The sequence below is a fragment of the Geotrypetes seraphini genome, chromosome 2 (genome assembly GCF_902459505.1).
Source record: "Geotrypetes seraphini chromosome 2, aGeoSer1.1, whole genome shotgun sequence".
NCBI classification, from domain to species: Eukaryota; Metazoa; Chordata; class Amphibia; order Gymnophiona; family Dermophiidae; genus Geotrypetes; species Geotrypetes seraphini.
In genome coordinates, this window is record NC_047085.1 from 414002140 (window position 1) to 414022598 (window position 20459).

General features: G+C 43.0%; 1 protein-coding gene across 6 annotated transcripts in view; it reads left to right on the plus strand.

Moving 5' to 3' along the window:
* Positions 1-20459, plus strand: part of ASNS (asparagine synthetase (glutamine-hydrolyzing)) — a 213017-nt gene that overhangs the window by 117327 nt on the left and 75231 nt on the right. For 5 of the 6 annotated variants that reach the window (XM_033931030.1, XM_033931033.1, XM_033931032.1 and 2 more), the window contains 3 exons: positions 3633-3734; positions 18613-18740; positions 18948-19074. In XM_033931030.1, the coding sequence (XP_033786921.1) occupies positions 3633-3734; positions 18613-18740; positions 18948-19074 (357 nt within the window). The remainder of the gene's footprint in view (positions 1-3632; positions 3735-18612; positions 18741-18947; positions 19075-20459) is intronic. The other variant, XM_033931036.1, reaches the window with a different exon arrangement.

Sequence of the window (20459 nt, forward strand, 5' to 3'; positions counted from 1 at the left end):
GACTGTAGGAACGCTTACGAGTCATTTCCATCTGGAGAAATCTTCCCTGCTTCAGGGCGGAGGGGCAATTAGGGGTGTACTTGCACAGTTTGGATGTAATGTAGTTAGGGGTTATGTCGTGGAATCTTTTGTGAGCTATTACAAGGGCTTTGAATATTCAGCGTTGGTTGACAGGTAGCCAGTGTTCTGCTACGAGTGCTGCGGAGGTGGGGGTCATTTTTCCTACTGGCCCTACCTCTCCCTATGCATCCTAGCATCCTTTTAGCTTCCGCCATCACCTTTTCAACCTGGTTGATCACCTTAAGATTATCACATACAATCACACCCAATTCCCGCTCTTCTGTCATGCACTTAAGTTCTTCACTCCCTAAACTGTACCGTTCCCTCAGGTTTTTGCAACCTTGCATTTCTTAGCATTAAATTTTAGCTGCCAAATTTCAGACCATTCTTCAAGCTTTGCCAGGTCTTTCTTCATGTTATTCACACCATCCTGGGTGTTTACTCTATTGCAGATTTTGGTAGCATCTGCAAAGACGCAAATCTTACCCGACAGCCCTGCAGCAATATCGTTTATAAAAATGTTTAAAAGAATAGGCTCAAGAACAGAACCTTGAGTTACACCACTGGTAACATCCTTTTCCTCAGAGCGATCTCCACTGATCACTACCTTCTGTCACCTTCCACTCAACCAGTTCTTGACCCAGCTTGTCACTTTGGGACCCATCCTGAGAGCACTGTTTATTTATTAGATGTCTGTGTGGAACACTGTCAAAGGCTTTGCTAAAATCTAAATACCCCACATCTAGCGCACTCACGCTATCCAATTCTCTGGTCACCCAGTCAAAGAAATTGATCATATTTGTTTGACAGGACCTACCTCTAGTGAATCCATGTTACTTCTGGTCCTGTAATCCAAAGGATTCCAGAAACTTCACCATTCTCTGTTTTAAAAGCGTTTCCATTAATTTGCTTACCACAGAACGCAGACTTACCATCCTGTAATTCCCTACTTCTTCTTTACTTCCACTTTTGTGGAGAGGGACCACATCCGCCCTTCTCCAGTCCTACGATACCACTCCCGACTCTAGAGATTTATTGAAAAGGACAGTCAACGGAGCCACCAGAACTTCCCTAAGTTCCTTCAGCACCCTCGGATGTACACCATCCGGCCCTATCACTTTGTCTACTTTTTATTTTAGCTAGCTCCTCATGAACACAACCCTCTGAAAAGCAATCACAGTCTAGTACTCCTCCATCCCTATTCATGTTTGTCTTCAGTGGTCCTGCTCCCAGCGCTTCAACCGTGAACACAGAACAGAAATATTTGTTAAGCAAGTCAGCCTTTTCTTTATCAGCTTCTACATATTTCTCTCCTTCACTTTTGAGTCTCACAATGCCACTTTTGCACTTCTTCCTATCACTAATATATCTAAAAAAGTCTTGTCTCCCCATTTTACCATGACAGCTATTTTTTCTTCCATTTGCATCTTTTCTTTCCTGACTACACGACCAGCCTATAGTAACTTTTTCCAGATATTTTTGCCTGTTTTCCTCTTTTTACAATCTTTTGTAGTTTATGAAAGCTAACCTCTTATTCCTTACCTTCTCAGCTACTATATTTGAGAACCAAAGCAGCCTTCTTTTCCTCTTAATTTTACATACTTGCCTCACAAAAAGGTTTGTCGTTCTTACAATTACTCCTTTCAGTTTTGCCCACTGCATTTTCACTACTTCCAGAATGTGACAAACCCAGCACCAGCACTAGTTCGGTCCCTAATAGGATCGGGTGCAGAAGAGCTGATCAGATTGATTCTGGCGCTCAACTTGAGGCTGACCTCCCTTGCCCCTATGATCAGAGCAGTAGTGATCTGGAGCAGAGGCAGGCAGACTGGCAACAGCAGCCTCCGGGCTTTAGGGCAGTTAGAGAAGCCACAAGGAATATAGCTGCATTAGATAAACCCAGGCAGAGAAAAGCTGCTTTAGAGCCAAAGCCCATCCCCCGCTACAGGCTGAAGGGAATTGGCTCTGAGCTGTTTAAAAGCAGGCTGAGACAAGCAGCAGGGAGAGGAGGAGGAGCGAGTGACCAGGGTGAGTCACTCCCACAGCCTAAGGCAGGTGAGGAGCTGTGGAGCAGAGCAGGAGAGACAACCGTGCCAGATTGGCCCATGCAGGATTTGGAAGAAATCCTTCCCACTTCAAACTTCCAGATTCCAGACCGTGTGGAAAGCATGGAGGTACAAGTAGCTGGCCCTATGCTAGAGAGCCAGACAGAATGTATGGAAACTGAATGAAGAAAGTGAGTAACTTGGAAACCATTAGTGGTTTGTGGTTTTTTTTCCCTTTTGCCTTAGTTTTTCTGCTGTGCAAACAAGCCTGAAGAATGTGAGATAGGTTTGGACTTTATGAGTATTTTTGGGTTAAGAATAAACATCATATTCCTATTTGAAGAATAATACTTACCAGAATCCTAAACTATTGGATGGATTTAAAGTCAAGTTTGGGAACAAGAAGCTCAAGTTAGAACATTTAAGTTTGTGTTTTAAACTTTGGGAAATCCTGCTGTGGCTCCCGTTCCTGAGGAGCTAATTAGCTTATCTCTCTCAGCTGTTTGTTTTGCCTGCACGAGTGAGCTGAGGGAAAAGCTGATCTGTTTGCAAGAGCTATATTGCCTAAAGAGTTTTGGTTTAATTTGGATTTACAGCAAAGGTTTATTTCAAACTTTATTGGGCTGCTGAAATCTGCTGTTACATGCCTTTGATATTAATGCTGAGAGAAAGTTTGAATTATGAGTGAACACCAGTGTAAAGCAATCCTGAGTCAGAGCACATGATCTCAGGAATAACCAACTACAGGAGATTGCTGTTTTGTGATATCTTTATTTTACAATTGACTTTATTTTTGAATGAAATGCAAAAGTGATTTTTGTTTTATGCTGCATCTTTTTGACCTCTGGGTCAGAATAAACATCATATTCCTATTTGAAGAACTTGGTTTCACTGGTGATATTTGGAAACTCTTTGCTTGCCTTGTCTCTCATAGGCCTAGGCGGTCGCCTAGAGCCACCTGAAAAGTCCTGAAGGTACCCCTGGTTAGAGGGGACACGCCAGAATCCTTGTGTTTGTCACACGACAGCCCGCCGCTGCAGAGGGTTTGTGACAAGATTTTCCCATCCAGACAACAATTTCTTGGTGTAATCCCCCATCCGAACAAAGTTAGAACCTTTGATTTTGAATGAGCCCTCTTAATATTAAACCATACTATGCAATGGCCCAAAAATGGAGGTCTCATCTTCTATTCAGGTAAGTGTCCACCCACCCCCCTTCCAGATTTATTGCAGGCCTCCACCGGCCTGTTGTATGACCTGGTGGACCGGGACAGGAGGGATCCCTCACGTATTCAGACCTGGCCGACTCTGACAATTTTTATACCTCCCTCCCGCCTCCCCGCGTGTACATTTTTGAATCCCTGGTGGTCCAGTGGTGTACCGGGCAGGAGCGAGCATCCTTTTCCTTAAATTTTCACAACAAACCCCTGGGTTTTCCTAATCAAGGTTACAGTAGTTTGACCAGAGTTTTTTTGATTACAAGCTGTCTGAGTATTACCCCCTAAATCTTCATATCCCCCTTCTTTAGGTTTTGACCTGGAAACAGTGAAAAGTAACATTCGACTTCTATTTGAAAATGCTGTTAGAAAACGCTTGATGGCTCATCGAAGAATTGGTTGTCTGTTATCAGGTAACTTTTTCATTTTTCCCTATTACTTTTGAAACAATGTGTAATTATTCTACATTTGCATGTTACCAGTTACAGTAGCGTTTTATAGTGGTCTCCCCTGTCTTCTGTGACAGAAATCTGTAGAAACGATACTACTCTCAGGGGACCCATCTCTACATATACTTTGGTGGGTCATTTATTTGGTGGGTCATATAAGAATAGACGTACCCATCAGCTAAAATTAAGTTCTCATTTTCCTACAGTAAAATGTCTTGTAGACATTTTGGCAGACAAAAAAAGAAGAATACCTTGTCTTGAGATACAGATGCACCAACAGAGAAAAGACAAGGTGGATATCTAAATCAACCAGAATTAGTTTTTATTGAGACAAATGAATGTTAAAATAGTCCCAAGGATCCCTGTTTCAGCATAGTGAAATAACACCTTCTTCAAGAAACACTTATTGATAACACACTGTCCAAATAAACGCTGAAGCAGAATCGCCAAGCTGTAGTGAGTAGAACGCTGCAAATTGAAAGTAGACATTTTGGGTCAAATTCTATAAACGACACCAAGTGGCACCTGTGGTTGTGAATTAAAAAGGTGCTGTTTATAGAATCATGCCAAAGTGGACTTATGCATGATAGGTATCCTAGACATAGGTGCCACTCCATTAGGCAAGCTTTTCACTCTTCTAATTTGACAGCACCTAAGTCAGATGCATAATGATGCCTAAGTCAACCACGCCTATTCTCTGCCCATAACCATGCCTACTTTTAAACATTGCCATTGTTAAGCGTGGGAGGGTGCCTCTACTTAGGCATTGCTAAACTTTTAAATTGATTAATAATGATTTTTTTGTTTGGCTGAAAACCAGCGTGGTCAATTACCATGCCGATTAAGACAATTAAAAAAATAAAAATTGGGCGCTGATCCCGAACTTAGGTGTCGCTAGGAGGCTGCAATTAGGGTGCCTAGAGGTGCCTAATGTAGGCATCATTTATAGAATTCCCCAGTTTGGCTTTTGATCATCCCCAGTTTAAAAGATCATGGTATGGAAGTACAAAACCCTTGTTGAATTGAGTTTGTGTGAAAGTGCCGGCATTGGCATCTGAAGCATGCCATCAACTTCCTTAGGCAGCATGGAGCTTGGACAGTGGACTGCTTCAGCTAGCAGGGCTTGGGCATCACCACAGCAATGGTAGGACTCCACACTGCTGTAGGAGTGTAATGGGGGAGAGGAAGATCTGCGAGGAAATGTGTGTGGCCTGGGGCGCCATGAAATAATGACTTAATGAGCACCATGATATAAGAATGTTTGGGAACCATTTCTGTTAATACATGTAAGATTGTGTTGGGTAGGTGGATTCAAACCAATGTCTGCATTACTTGTATTAGCATTACTGGGTTCTAGGGGGTGTGGTCAAACAGGTGATGCTGGGGACCTCCTCAGATGAAGCTATACTCTACGAGGTTGATTAGATACATCTATCAGTGAACCACTCTTCCCCTTTTTATACACATCCCCCATACTTGAGAGTGGAAAGTGAAGAAATCAATGTACCTCCTCAGACTAGATATGACCACTTCAAACAATCAAGACAGGCTGAAACAAAGGTTTGAAAAACTAGATCCTTTTATTCACAAGGTAATAGTTCACATTCAAAGGTACTTACCAAAATATATTTCCATCATGTACTCATAATCTGAGACCTCTTCTCCTAGGAGATTTATCCCTTCTCTTCAGTTATTCTTTTGACTCATTAGTAACCCAAGAACCTATAACATGACATATTTAGAAATGTAGGTTGAATGTGTTGATTAATCTACTATATAAATTTCTTCAGTGGCTGTTTGTATAGTCCCTCTTGGTACTTTCTTAGTAGACTCAAATTCTGAGAGACTGGTCACAAACTGAGTGTCCCAAGATGAAGTAAGAACGTATTTTCTCTGCAGCAGTCAGTTTCAGTCTGTTGCAGAGCCAGATCAGACACGGGGGTTAAAGGCCTAGCCCCATTTTAAAAATAAGATTCTGTTTCAGCAAGGAGCACCTGGCAAGAATTCCATCAGTGTTAGGTATGCAAAATTAGTGACAGAAAAAGAAACACAGGCGAGATAGTATGCCTTAGAAGACCGGACGGAAGTTATGTGGAAGCAGATTCCGATAAAGCCGAACTACTGAATGAATACGTCTGCTCAGTCTTCACCTGTGAGGCACCGGGACACAGTCCGCAGTTGAAGGCAACACAAAGCACAGAAGACCCGTTTCAGAATTTTGAGTTCACACCAGGTGAAGTTTACAGTGAACTGGCAAGACTCAAGGTGAACAAAGCCATGGGACCAGACAATTTGCACCCAAGAGTGCTCAGAGAATTGAGCGATGTCCTGGCGAAACCGTTGGCTGAGCTATTCAATCTCTCCCTAAGTAAGGGGAAAGTTTCCCTGGACTGGAAATTAGCTAATGTCGTTCCTCTGCATAAAAAGGATTGCAGGGCAGAGGCTGCGAATTATAGACCGGTGAGTCTCACATCAATAGTGTGCAAACTCATGGAAACACTAATTAAAAGCAAATTGGACACGATCTTGAATGAAGGGAATCTTCGGGATCCCAGTCAGCATGGATTCACCAAGGGTAGGTCCTGCCAATCCAATCTCATCAGCTTCTTTGACTGGGTAACAAGAAAGTTGGACTTGGGAGAGTCTTTGGACGTCGTGTACCTGGACTTCAGGAAAGCTTTTGACAGTGTCCCACACCGCAGGCTGCTAAGCAAGATGGAATCGATGGGGTTAGGAGAGACACTAACTGCATGGGTCAATGATTGGCTGAGTGGCACACTTCAGAGGGTGGTAGTTAATGGTACCCTCTCTAAAACATCGGAGGTGAACAGTGGAGTGCCGCAGGGCTCGGTCCTGGGTCCACTCCTTTTCAACATATTCATAGGGGATCTGACTCAAGGGCTTCAAGGTAAAATAACACTATTCGCCGATGACGCCAAACTATGTAATATAGTAAGTGAATGCAGTTTAAAGAATTATATGGCGCAGGACCTGCTTACATTGGAAAGATGGTCCTCAACCTGGCAGCTAGGCTTCAATGCTAAGAAATGTAAGGTCATGCACCTCGGAAGTGGAAATCCATGCAGGATGTACTTCTTGAACGGAGAAACTTTAACTAGGACTTCAGCAGAATGAGATTTAGGAGTAATCATCAGTGCAGACATGAAAACTGCCAATCAAGTGGAGAAGGCTTCATCTAAGGCAAGGCAGATATTGGGTTGTATCAATAGAAGTTTCGTCAGCCGAAAGCCTGAAGTCATAATGCTGTTGTTTAGGGCCATGGGGAGACCTCATATGGAGTACTGTGTGCAATTCTGGAGGCCACATTACAATAAAGATGTGCGCAGAATTAAAATCGGTTCAGCGGACGGCCACCAGGATGATCTCGGGGCTCAAGGGTCTCTCGTACGAAGAGAGACTGAACAAATTGCAGCTCTACACTCTCGAGGAACGTAGGGAGAGGGGAGATATGATTGAAACATTTAAGTACCTCACGGGACGTGTCGAAGTGGAAGATGATATTTTCTTTCTCAAGGGACCCTCGGCCACAAGAGGGCACCCGCTCAAACTCAGGGGCGGAAAATTTCATGGCGACACCAGAAAGTATTTCTTCACAGAGAGAACAAGCTTCCAATGCAGGTGATCGAGGCAGACAGCGTGCCAGACTTTAAGAATAAATGGGATACCCATGTGGGATCCCTACGAGGGTCAAGATAAGGAAATTGGGTCATTAGGGCATAGACAGGGGGTGGGTAAGCAGAGTGGGCAGACTTGATGGGCTGTAGCCCTTTTCTGCCGTCATCTTCTATGTTTCATCTTCTTCTATGTTTCATCTTCTTCTATGTTTCTAATTATTATGTGCTATTGTTTTCGGTTGAAACCTTTCTTACTATGCAGTTTTAGACTTAGCCAAAGCTAGGTTTATGCTACAGTTCAAAAATTACCCCATCATTTTAACCAGCCATACAACCAAGCATACATTAGCCCAAAAGAACAAGACAAACATGGCTATCTAAGCCACTTACAGACAGTACTACAAGGATGTGGAGCAGAACCACTGGAGGGGATAAGAAGAACAATCAAAAGGAAGAAGATGAGAGAGAGATATGGACTAGAAAAGGCTATAAAAAAGAGAAAAGGAAGGAAGGGAAAGGATAGAAGAGAGAAAATAGGATGCAAAAAGTATAAAGGGAAGAAGCTCCCTTTCAATCCACAGTTGCTAGGTATGGAAGTGATATCAGAGGAAGGAAACGAATCAGGGATAGGGAGAAGAGGAGACTTAGAGGGGACATGATAGAAACCTTCAAAATCCTTAAGGGCATAGAGAGAGTGAATAAGGACAGATTCTTCAAACTGTGGGGAGCCACAAGCACTAGGGGTCACTCGGAGAAATTGAAAGGGGACAGGTTTAGAACAAATGCTAGAAAATTCTTTTTTACACAGAGGGTGGTGGACACATGGAACGCACTTCCGGAGGAAGTGATAGGCCAGAACTCTGTACAGGGGTTCAAGAAGGGTTTGGATAGGTTCCTGGAGGATAAAGGGATAGAGGGGTACAGATAGAACTTGAGGTAGGTTATAGAAGTGGTCAGAAACTACTTCACAGGTCGCAGACCTGATGGGCCGCCGCGGGAGCGGACCGCTGGGCGAGATGGACCTCGGTCTGACCCAGTGGAGGCAACTTCTTATGTTCTTAAGTGATGTCACTTTGAAGCATGGCAGCTTAATTTTTGAGCTCTGTTGGGGCTCGATTTCAGAGTGTGCTGAAATACCTTCCAAGGGAGATTTGGATCTCCAAACTATGCAGTTAGTTTGGGGAGTGTATGACGAGCAGGCAGAAACTCAAAAATTTTTAATACTCTGGAGCATCGGCGTCAAAACCAGATTGCACATTAGTGGATCACTGGTGGGGTTAGTAAAGATGGTGCAGCAGTCTTTGGCGGCTCCCGATGGAACGCCTACCGTGTCCCCACCGGAGGGTGCGCTGCTTGTTTCGGGGAATGTGGAGCAATGATTTTGCAATTTGAAAGCAGAAATGGTGGCCTTGCGGACTAATATCGGGCAGAAGTCGGTGAGCTGGGAGGTCGTATTGTGGCCTCCGAGAACAGAATAGAGCCCTTAGAAACATAGAAACATAGAATATGACGGCAGAAAAGGGCCTACGGCCCAACAAGTCTGCCCACTCAAATAACCCTCCCCTCTAAGTTCTTCTTTGAAGTGAGCCCACGTGTTGATCCCATTTGATCTTAAAGTCAGTCACGTTACTGGCCTCAACTACCTGAAGTGGAAGATCATTCCAACGGTCGACCACCCTTTTGGTGAAGAAGTACTTCCTAGTGTCACCATGGAATCTCCTGCCCCTGATTTTCAGCGGATGCCCTCTTGTTGCCGTAGGGCCTGTAAGGAAGAAGATATCTTCTTCCACCTCAATGCGGCCAGTGACTATTTGAACGTCTCTATCATGTCACCCCTCTCCCTGCATTCTTTGAGAGAGTAAAAGTGCAACTTACCTAGTCGTTCTTCATAAGGGACATCCTTGAGCCCTGAGACCATCTTCGTGGCCAGTCGTTGAACCGATTCCATTCTTAGCACATCTTTCCGATAGTGTGGCCTCCAAAACTGTACACAGTACTCCAGATGTGGTCTCACGATGGACCTGTACAGCGGCATCACCACCTCAGGCTTTCGGCTGACAATGCTTCTCCGGATGCAACCCAGCATTTGTCTAGCTTTAAATGAGGCTTTCTCCACCTGATTGGCTGCCTTCATATCTTCACTAATGATTACTCCCAGGTCTCGTTCTGCCACAGTTCTGGTTAAGGTCTCACCATTCAGCAATGGAGGTGTAAGTTAATAAAAACCATTGCTTAAACGGCAACTGTTCAACTAGAAAATCTACAACAGATTGAGGACCTAGAAAATAGGTCGCGACATAACAATTTACATTTTAAAGGAATTCCTGACACTGACCACTACAAGGATTCCAGACAGGTGATGCAAGAGTTTTGTAGCCTCGACTATTTTACATCAAACCCATAGAAGCTTGGGGCCTGCATGGGCAGTGGGCAACAGAGACATCATAGCCTGTTTTAGAGACTATCTACTTAAGGAGAGGATTTTATAGACGGTGAGACGTAATCCCTCTTTCCTGGCAAGGTATCACAGTTAGAGTCTATCAGGACTCGGCATCAGTGATGCTTCAAAAGAGGAGAGCATTTAGGGAGGTCACCCAAGTGCTGCAGTCCGAGGGGCATCGTTACAGGTGGCTTTTTCCTTTTGGATTCTTTCTCACCGTCAACGGGAAGACTTGTAAGGTGAACACTGTTGTGGATGCCTGGATGACAATGAAAGATCTGGGATGTGGTGCGGTTCCAGACCAGAACTTGCGGTGCTCTCTGGTTCCTGGAGTTGGGACTGAAGGAAGATGGCAGAAAGTTTCATGAGTGGCAAAGCCACTACCATCACAGGGATCTTGACATTGTTTAATGCCTTATTGAATAGTACTGTTTCTAACCTGCTTGTCTCGCATGGGACATTGGAATTATGCTGACTGGGGGCTAAGGCGATTGGACTTTGTGAGTGTGGGTCGAGATGGGTTGGTGTGGATGATGTGAGTATGGGCACAATGGGGTGCTTGTAATACTTGAGGGATAAGGTGGGGGATACATACTGAGATTTATGGATCGAATTTACAGGTTCAGATGTGATGTTTTTATGTTTCTGAGATCTGTGTTCTATTAAGTTCTTTCTGTTTCTTTTTTTTCACATGGGGTGTGGGTGGAGATGAGTATATATGCTGGGGAGTGTGTATGCAAGGGGTATTGTGTGGACGTGTGTAAGAGTGGGGGAACAAGGCACTTTACCTCTGTGGGAACTAGTGCTTTGGTTGAGATTGGGGAGGAGGGCTAAGGAGAGTAATTGCCTCTTCAATTTGACTTCATTTTCCTGCTATGGCTGGTCCAAGTACATCTGGATCAGATTCTTGGAGGGGGGAAGTGTCAGATTTCTGGGTAAGCAGGGAGTGGATGGAATGGGCAGCAGAGGTAATAATTGAATCTTGGAACGTTAATGGCTTAAACAGTCTGGGGAAAAGGAACATGGTATTTAGAGAGTTGAAGCGCATGAAGTGGGATATTAGTTTACTACAAGAGACACATTTGAGACCAAGAGATGCGGCTTTACTGCGAATGCCACAATTTGAATTGACATGGACACATCAAGGGGAAGGTTCCAGTAAAAAGACAGATGGGTTGGCTATTTTGGTGAGAAAGGGGCTGGGACTGCAAATTGACCAGGTGTATTGGGATAAGTTGGGGAGATGTCTGGCGTTAAGGGGCATATTACAGGGACACTCTATCACTATAGTAAATCTTTATGGCCTCATTACAGCCCAAGCTGAGTTTTTCAGGGGATTGAAAGACGATCTGACTGCATTTATTCAGGGAGCGGTGTACTTGGAAGGGGATTTCAATGTTTTACCAGACCCACAATTAGATCACTCCAGGGGTAGGAGAGGTACTCGTAAAGCTCTTCAGGCCCTGATGCTCTCCTTGGGTTTGATTGATAGCTTATGGATGTTGCTTGGGTCTCAGAGGAATTATACCTACTTTTCCCACTCGCAGCAGATATACGAGACTAGATGGTTTTTGGATCCATAAGAATTAATGGAACACTTTGAAAAAGGCAGAAATAGAGCCAATGCATATTTTGGATTATGCCCCTGTCTGGGTGGCTTACCAGGGTTCTTTTGCACAGGGGGGTAATGGTTATTGGAGACTAAATGAAACGATGTTGAGTGCTCCTCCTGTGGTGCCTGAGGTGGAGAGGACTATTCAGGCACTTCTTGGAATGTAATGATAATGGGGAGGTTTATGATGCGACCTTGTGGGACGCATTGAAGGTGGTGGTTCGGGGTGTTCTTAAAAGACAGAGCACCCAATGATTCCTTGGTCTACGGGAACAATTGCTTCGGTTAGAGTGGTCTCATCAAATTAACCCGGATCCACTGATCTTGGCTCAATTGCAGAGAGTAAGGGACGAGTTTCATCAATATCAGATGGAAGAGACTGAACGCATTAGAGAGCATTTTAAATTGAACATCTATGAACACAGTAATAAAACCAGTTCCCAACTGGCAAGATATATATGGATTAAGCAATCGAAAGCTACTATTGTTTGAGTAAGGGATGGCAGAGGGGGGTTGCAGGTTACAAACCCTGCTATTCGCCAGGCTTTTTGAGTTTTTATAAACGTCTATATAGTGAATCGGACCAGACGGATCCGGACACCACTAGGAGATTTTTGGATACCTTGCCTCTTCCAAAGTTATCAGTGAGGGATCAAGAGATGCTTCATGAACCAATCACCTTGCTTGAGGTACAGGGGGTGATTAGGACCCTTAAAAATGGAAAATCCCTAGGTTTGGATGGATACACCAGCAGGTTTTATAAATAATTTTCAGAGCAGTTGGGGCCTGTACTTGTGAGGGTAGCAAATGGGGTACCGATGGGTGACTCCTTTCCTAAATATATGGTGGAGACTGGGGTGGCAGTTCTTTTGAAGCCGGGAGAGATCCCCAAAATTGTGGATCCTATCGACCAATATCCCTCCTGAATCTAGATGCTAAAATTCTTGCTAAGGTGCTCGCACTCTGGTTGGGCAGGGTACTTCCAAGTCAGACCAACTTGGATCAGTTGGAATTCATACAGAGAAGGCAAGTAAGCGATAATATTAGGCATACTTTACATCTCCTGTGGGAAGCGCATCAGAGACCGAATAAGGCTGTTTTGCTGGCGGTCGATGCTGAGAAAGCTTTCGACAGGGTCTTGTGGGGTTTTCTATAGGAGGTCATGGAGCGTATGGGTTTGTCGGGTTCCCATAGTAGGTGGGTGAAGGCCTTTTATGCTTTGCCGAAGGCTTGCCTCAGGATTAATCAGTTCTATACAGATTATACTTTTGGGGGAAAAATTGGATGCTCTTTTAGATATCCCTGACTGCTTTTCTTTTTCTTGCTGAGGTAATAAGAATGGGGGGGAGGGAGGGGGTTTACAGCTAATTCTCAGTGTATGGGTTCTGCACATTTTTTGTTGGGGAGAGATGGGTTTTTCACCATTAAACTGTTGGTAGCTTGTGTTACCTTTTGTTATTGCTGATGCTGTTGTGCTGTAATCTTTTATTCATGAAAACCAATAAAAATTTTAAATTAAAAAACACAAAACAAAAACAAATCAGGGATAGTACAATCAAGACCTAAAGTTTACAGTGTTCTTTTCTGAGCTGAAGAGAGTAACTTCTTTCTTAACTGGGTCCCGAAGTACTGCTTACCATAGGACTGCAATAAAAAGTTCAGTCCAGGAAAAGAAAAGTAGTAAAAGGAGAAAGCCATAGATGTGATCTGAGAGAGGAGACCCATCATATTGTGGTCAGCTGCAGGAGAGGTTTCAGTCTTGCAAATGATGATTGCAGAAAATAATATTTCAGTTGCTGGCTCCTTGTATCAGTGGAAGAGGAATGCCATACACCAGCCAGATTTGGGTGATAAAAGAAAGGCAAAAGATAGTTCTGGGACAGAAAACAAATGAATAAACCCCAGTACAAATGCATAGGACCAAGAAAACCTGTTTCTATACTGGTATCTGCAAAGACAACTTCTTCAGCATCCCTTTCTGTTCCTGGGGTTCTTCTGCCATCTTTCACTCATATTTATCCTCTTCAATTCACTTTCTCCCTCTCATTTTTTTTTCCTATAGTCTTCTGTTCTCTTTCCTTCTTCTTTTTTTTTTTTAATCTATTTTTTTCCATCTTTCCTTTTCTCCTTCCTCTGGTTGTGGCTTCTGTCACAGCCAGAGTTCCAACAGATCTTCCAGTTAAAGACCGACTCTTCTGAAATGAGCTGTTTAATTTTACTTTTTGACTCAGCATCACACTTTGAGTAACACATTTATTTCTGACTTAAATTATCCATTCTAAATACCAAACCACTTATTGCTTGTTTGTACCTAGATACCTAAATATATAGCGCATTATTTAAGTGACTATCATCATATTTGAATATCTGGCATTGTTAATAGTATTTACCTTGTCATAATAGGCTCATTAAATGCTTTTTGTACATATAGTAGGGTTAAAGCTCTGGGCAGAATATTCATCTTGGTTATATTCAGTCTGGTTAATAGTGATAAGGAAATATAATCCTATTTCCTTAGATCCTTTCTTACCTTCTAACAAAGAAAAATAATGTAAATCTTGATTTTCTACAGGGTTGGCCATGCCACTAGACAGACTAAATGTGCACCTAGGGTAGCAGAATGTGGAGGCAGAGGTATGGCACTGGTCCATGAGATATCTTTCCGCTTCCCCCTGCAGACTTGCCTCTGCTGCCCTCACCTCCTCTTCGGCTAGCCTAAAGTGAAAGGAACACCGAGGATTGGGTGGAACCTGTAAGCACAGATCTATGCTGAAGTGCTGCCTTGTCTCACCTCCTTCCAGGCAGACTTCCTGTTGAAGGGGATGGGATACAGCAGTACTTGAGTGTGGGTTTATGCTTGCATGGCCCATGCAGACCTTAGTCTTCCTTACACTTTGAGCCATACAGAGAGGACGTAGGGTGATTTTGGCAGTGGCCCAAAAAGCAGGGAAGGAATGGGAAATAGGGAAGTGGGTATGAGATGCTGGCCACCTTGTGGGGGGGGGGGGGGTGCAGAATGGAAGGGGAGATGCTGGCCACATGGTGGGGGGAAGATGCTAGCCATTTGACGAGTATCAAAATTTATTTAGAATAACAGGTGGCCTAGGATAGCATTAAGCAGCCTAAAGATGAGAGAAGAAAAGGTAGATTGTTGATTCCTCATTTTAAATATTACTGGGTAGGTCAGCGGCAGATAGGCTACAGCTGGGGGTTAGACAGTCTGAATCAACACTGATAGCAAATGGAGAATATGGTGTCTTGACCATGGAAATTAACTGAATTATTTTTTAGACACAGGAGTGAAATTGGGATAAATGTTGCCAGGCACCCCTGGGGACTTATGGGGAATTTAGGAGACTCCTAAAAACATATCTGTTCCTAAAATACTTAGGCAGCTGCTCTGCACAATCTTTCCCCACAATAACTGACCGCTAAACTTTAACTCTGTTAGTTCTACTCAATCTGTAACATTTTTAATCATTGTAAACCACATAGAACTTCACGGTCCTGCGATATATACACTGATGTTGTTATTATTATTATTATTGTAGAAGCAACCCCCCCCCCACACACACACACACACTACTGCCCAAATTCCAAACTATAGTGATTATAAATATCTATTTAAAAAGGGAAGAAAAATCCTCAGTTGTCAATGGCCAACCATACATAATCACATATGTTTTCAGCTGGTAGCCTGTTTTGACTATTTATCATTCTTTGGTCTGAAAAACCTCTTTTATTTTATTTTCAGATGTACTTAAATAATTTTTTATATGACCATTTGATTCAATCTCCATTTCATGAAAATAAATTATAATGCAATGAGCACTTGTATTTTATGTATCTGAGCACTTATATACAGTCCATCCTTAAGGTGGCCCTCTGGTTCCTCAGGGGATGTACCTTCAGGTGCTCTTATAAAACTCACAAATTATGCTTTCCTAAAAATGAGAAAACATACAAAATTAACTGTAAAATGGCATATAAACATTAAGGGCTCCTTTTACTAAGGTGTGCTAGCGTTTTTAGCGCACGCACAAGATTAGCATGTGCTAGCCGAAAAATTACCGCCTGCTTAAAAGTAGGCAGTAGTGGCTAGCGCACGTGCAGCAGTTTATCGCGCGCTATTCCGCGCGTTAAGGCCCTAACGCACCTTTGTAAAAGGAGCCCTAAGTTGACTAAGGCCCAGATTCTCTATATGGTGCCAATCATGTGTCAATCACAATGTGCCTCTGGGTTTTCCAGTCCTATATTTCCGGCGCCTATCTGTTGAGAATTACGCCTACTGCCACTTCTGGCATTAGCCGTGCCCATAGTGGCATTAGGCGCCAGTAGGTGCCTCCAGAGGCACTTTTCCAGCACTTTGCATTAGGCACCAGTAGGTGCTTTAAATTTAAAGTTATTTGCCATTTGTAGAATTTCCCTCTAAATCACTAAGAAACTCAACTACTTATCATGTTATTTGATACTAGTCTTTAAGTCCGTTACATTAACGGGTCCTAGAGTAGATGTCTGTATGTATGGTGTGTTGTTTTTTTTATTTGTCTCTCTCCCTGGACACTGTCTGTCTGTCATTCTTTGTGTTTGTGTCTCTCCCAGGTCCCCTGTCTGTGCGTCTTTCTTTTTGTCTGTCTCCCTGGCTCCCCCTGCTTGCCAAAGCAGCCCCCTTTCACCTCTCCCCCTGTTGTGCAATGCCTGCCTGCTTCGTGGCCCCCCTTCTGTTCCTCCCTCCCCCCGATTGCTGTCTGCCCCCAGCACAACTCTCCCCCCAAAGCAGCCCCCTTTCCCCCTGTTGTGCAATGCCTGCATGTTTCATGGCCCCCCATCTGTTGCTCCCCCCGATTGCTGTCTGGCCCCAGCACACCCCTCCCTCCAAAGCAGCCCTCTTTCCTGCCTGCTCCATAGCCCTTCTTTTTCGCTTCCCCTCCCATTCTTCCCCTCCCTCCATCCACCCATGGTTTCTGCCGCCGCTGCCGCTCCTGTTCAAAGCGGCCTGCTTAGGTTCACGAACGGCTGTATTGAATCTCGCAGGCCGCTCTCCATATGGTAGCATGTTCCCTCTGACACAATCGCGTCAGAGGGAACGTGTTCCATGTGGAGAGCGGCCTGCGAGGTTCGCTACAGCCGGCCGCAAACCTCAGCAGGCCGCTTCAAACAGGAGCAGCAGCAGTTGATGCGGGAGGGGGGACTCGTGGACGTGTTCCCTACCGGACACTGCCGCCGCCAGCGCTGCTCCGCACCCCCTTCATCTTGTCCTCTGTCCGACTCGGGCCGCTGCGATCGACATCCGCCTCGGGGGGGGGGGGAGGAAGAGAGAGAGCGGAGAGGCGGTGACGGCAAAGTTAGTGTAAGGGAGATGCTGCGTCTTTCAACAGGGAGCAGGACAGAGCGTAAGCCGCGCATGCGCACTTCCTATGTGTCGCTACAGCTCACGGAAAACCGGCGCACACTTAGGAAGTGTGCATGCGCGGCCTAGCGTTTTATTATATTAGATAATTGAGCCACTAAATTTGAAAATCAGCCAATCTACAGACTGTAATCATAAAGGGATTGTATTATTCAAAAAACAATTCTGTTACATTCACTTTGAGATATTTCTATGTAATACTTGTAAAAACTGTTTGTAAGTATGTGGCTTCACTCTTGAGTCTTTAGATCTTTTCAGTGTCGGGGAAAAGCAGCAATGCTGGCACTATACAAGCTGACCTTCCTACATAACCCTGGTAAACCCCAAACCCCCATAACTTAAAAGATCTTTGTGTTTATCAGGAATGTATCTAAAACATCCCAAAGTTACTAATGAGGATATTAATTATTGCATGGCTCAGTGTTGTATTTCTACACAATAAGGGGCAAACATAACTAGCCAATGGTACAAAAACACCAGGTTTTTAAGAGGGCAATCCAATTGATAATGACATCATAGCCTAACACTTTACTTCCCTCTATTTTTAAAGTATAAATCTACACTTGTTCAGTTAGCAACTGAATTGAAATACTGTTGTTGACTATTGTTTAAGTAATTTTAAAGCTTATTATACTCATACTTAACTACATCGCTGACAGCCAGCGATACAACAAGTAACTCAATGCAACATTGTTTTTTAAATGTATTCAATCAACAATGCGTCTGTTTACGATAATGTAGCTCGACTCTTTAATCAAGGAAATTGCAGCAGCACCGGTACTTTAAAAGCCAATCTCACTGCAAAACCCATGAGCCCACAACAAAAACTAGTGTCTTGTTAAAGTTTTTAAAATTATATTAATTTTCACAAACTACACTGACAGCTAGCTGTAAAATTATTAGCAAATGTCTATCAAAATAACTACTGAGAAATACTGTACTTACTATTGCTTGGCTCAGTGACGTATTCATTGAAATGTAAAACAAACTCAGCAAAAATGGCACTAAAACACCAACTTTTTAAAAGGGGCCAATCCAGTTCCATAGTGACATCATCATGTCACACCAGCTCCCTTTACTTTTAAAATATAAATTCCTACTTCTTTAATCAGCATTTAAATTAAAAATGATAATACTAATTAACATGTTTAAGCAATCTTATGGCGTGATCAAAATAGCTGAATCAATGATAGCTAGCATTAAAATAAATATCTCAATGAGTTGTTAATATATTTTTCTGATGTTATAACTTGGAATCTGATAAAAGGACAGCTAAATTAAATCTCCATTTAGGCAAAAAAAAAAATTATTATTATTATGGGGTATATGTATTCTCACACATGATTATATCTATAGTACCCCTAAAATCCAACCATTCTTAAAAATGGCAACCAATTCTATGTGATTATTCAAACCTTGTAGTTCTAATGTTCCCAAATGTTGAATTCAACACTGTTCCCTTTGCCATAGTTTCTACCCTAGTTCCCCCCTTTGATATGCCAGTTTTGAAAGTGGAGAAAAGTAGTAAAAGCACGAGGTTTTGACATGGTCACATCACTGCTATCACTCATACTTAATAAAAGTAGATTTATATTTGGGAAATAGGTGTCAAATAGGTTTCATTGATCCCTTTTGAGAGAAGTTACATTCATTGGATTTTGAAATATATGTCAATGGTTGCGACACCATTTTAATGTTGTTTGATATAGATTTGGATTGTACAATCTGTTTTCTTCTTCCTAAAGGTGGATTGGATTCCAGTCTAGTTGCTGCAATGCTCTTGAAACTGATAAAAGAAAATAGTATATCATACCCTTTGCAAACCTTTGCAATTGGAATGGAAGACAGTCCAGATTTAAAGGCTGCTAGAAAGGTAATTATTTATGTTTACAGATTTGCTATATTTACAGCATAATATGAGTTCTAGCACTTAAGCTTGAATTAAAGGTCTGATGTGCAGCATACTGAGTGAAATTTCGTTCTGTTCTTTGGAGCCTATAACTCATGTTATGTTTGTATTCTGAATGAAATGTATTGTGCATGTACAAAATCTGACAAAGCCCTCTCCATTATATCACAGGTAGCTTCTCATATTGGCAGTGAGCACCATGAGGTAGTCTTTAATTCTGAAGAGGGAATCCAAGCTGTAGATGAGGTTATATTTAGCTTGGAAACCTATGACATCACAACAGTGCGAGCCTCTGTTGGTAAGAATTTTAATAAGTCACTGTTGTATAGGGTGGAAGGAGTCAACATTATTATCCAGAATAATCTTGCCTTTTCTACTGTCTAAAGTTCTGGAGTGTCTCCGTTTTTGTGGGCTTACCCATTATAGCACTACCCTTACACGTTTATACTTGTTAAGTCTTATAAGTTCACCTTCTCCTCCTGGTGTTCTTCCCTCCCACTCTTCTTCAAATGATATAACATTTTATAGTTCTAAAACGACTAACTTTTACCCTTTTTTATTATTATTATTTTAATTATTTATTCATTTGTTTCAATTGCATAACAAACAATACAAGAATATCAACTTCAAACAAAGCATACAACTGCTCATCAAATAAGGTCCAAGGCAATAATTTATCAATGATCAAGTCCACATTATTAAATGGCCAAGAGTGCCAGCACTTTAAAAGGAAGAATAAAAGGAAAAAAAAAGTTTAACATCTGGCAGACAAAGAGATGTGGCACATTCTTTAAATCATCAATTATCCTCTCCAGCAAATGAATAATAGTTTTTTTAAGAAATTATCTGCAAAGGTTTATCTCTAAGAAAATCTTCTAACTGGGCTGGGTCCAGAAACACATATTTGTCACTTGCAAATGAAATAAGGCATTTAACAGGGGAATTTTAAGAAGAAGGTCGCACCTATCGCTAAGGCCTTAGACTTCCAAAAAGCCTTCGACAAGGTACCACACGAAAGACTGCTAAGGAAGCTATGGAACCACGGGGTGCAAGGGGAGGTCCACAGATGGATCAAAAACTGGCTGGTGGACAGGAAACAGAGGGTTGGAGTAAAGGACCATTACTCAGACTGGCAATGTGTCACGAGCGGAGTTCCGCAGGGGTTGGTGCTGGGACCGCTCCTGTTCAATATATTTATTAACGACCTGGAGGCAGGAACAAAATGTGAGGTTATTAAATTTGCGGATGACACCAAACTATACAGCAGGGTTGAAAACACGGAGGACTGCAAAGATCTCCAAAAAGACCTGACAGCGCTGGAAGAGTGGGCCAAAAAGTGGCAAATGAGCTTCAACATAGGGAAATGCAAGGTCATGCATGTAGGGAAAAAGAACCCGATGTTTACTTACAAAATGGGGGGATCACCGCTAGGGGTGAGTAACCTTGAAAGAGACCTGGGAGTGATGGTAGACACATCATTGAAGGCGTCGGCGCAGTGCGCCACAGCCTCAAGGAAGGCAAACAAAATGTTGGGCATCATTAAGAAGGGTATCACGTCCAGGACGAAGGAAGTCATCCTGCCACTGTACCGTGCAATGGTGCGCCCGCACCTGGAGTACTGCGTCCAGTACTGGTCGCCGTACCTCAAGAAGGACATGGCGGTACTTGAGAGAGTCCAGAGAA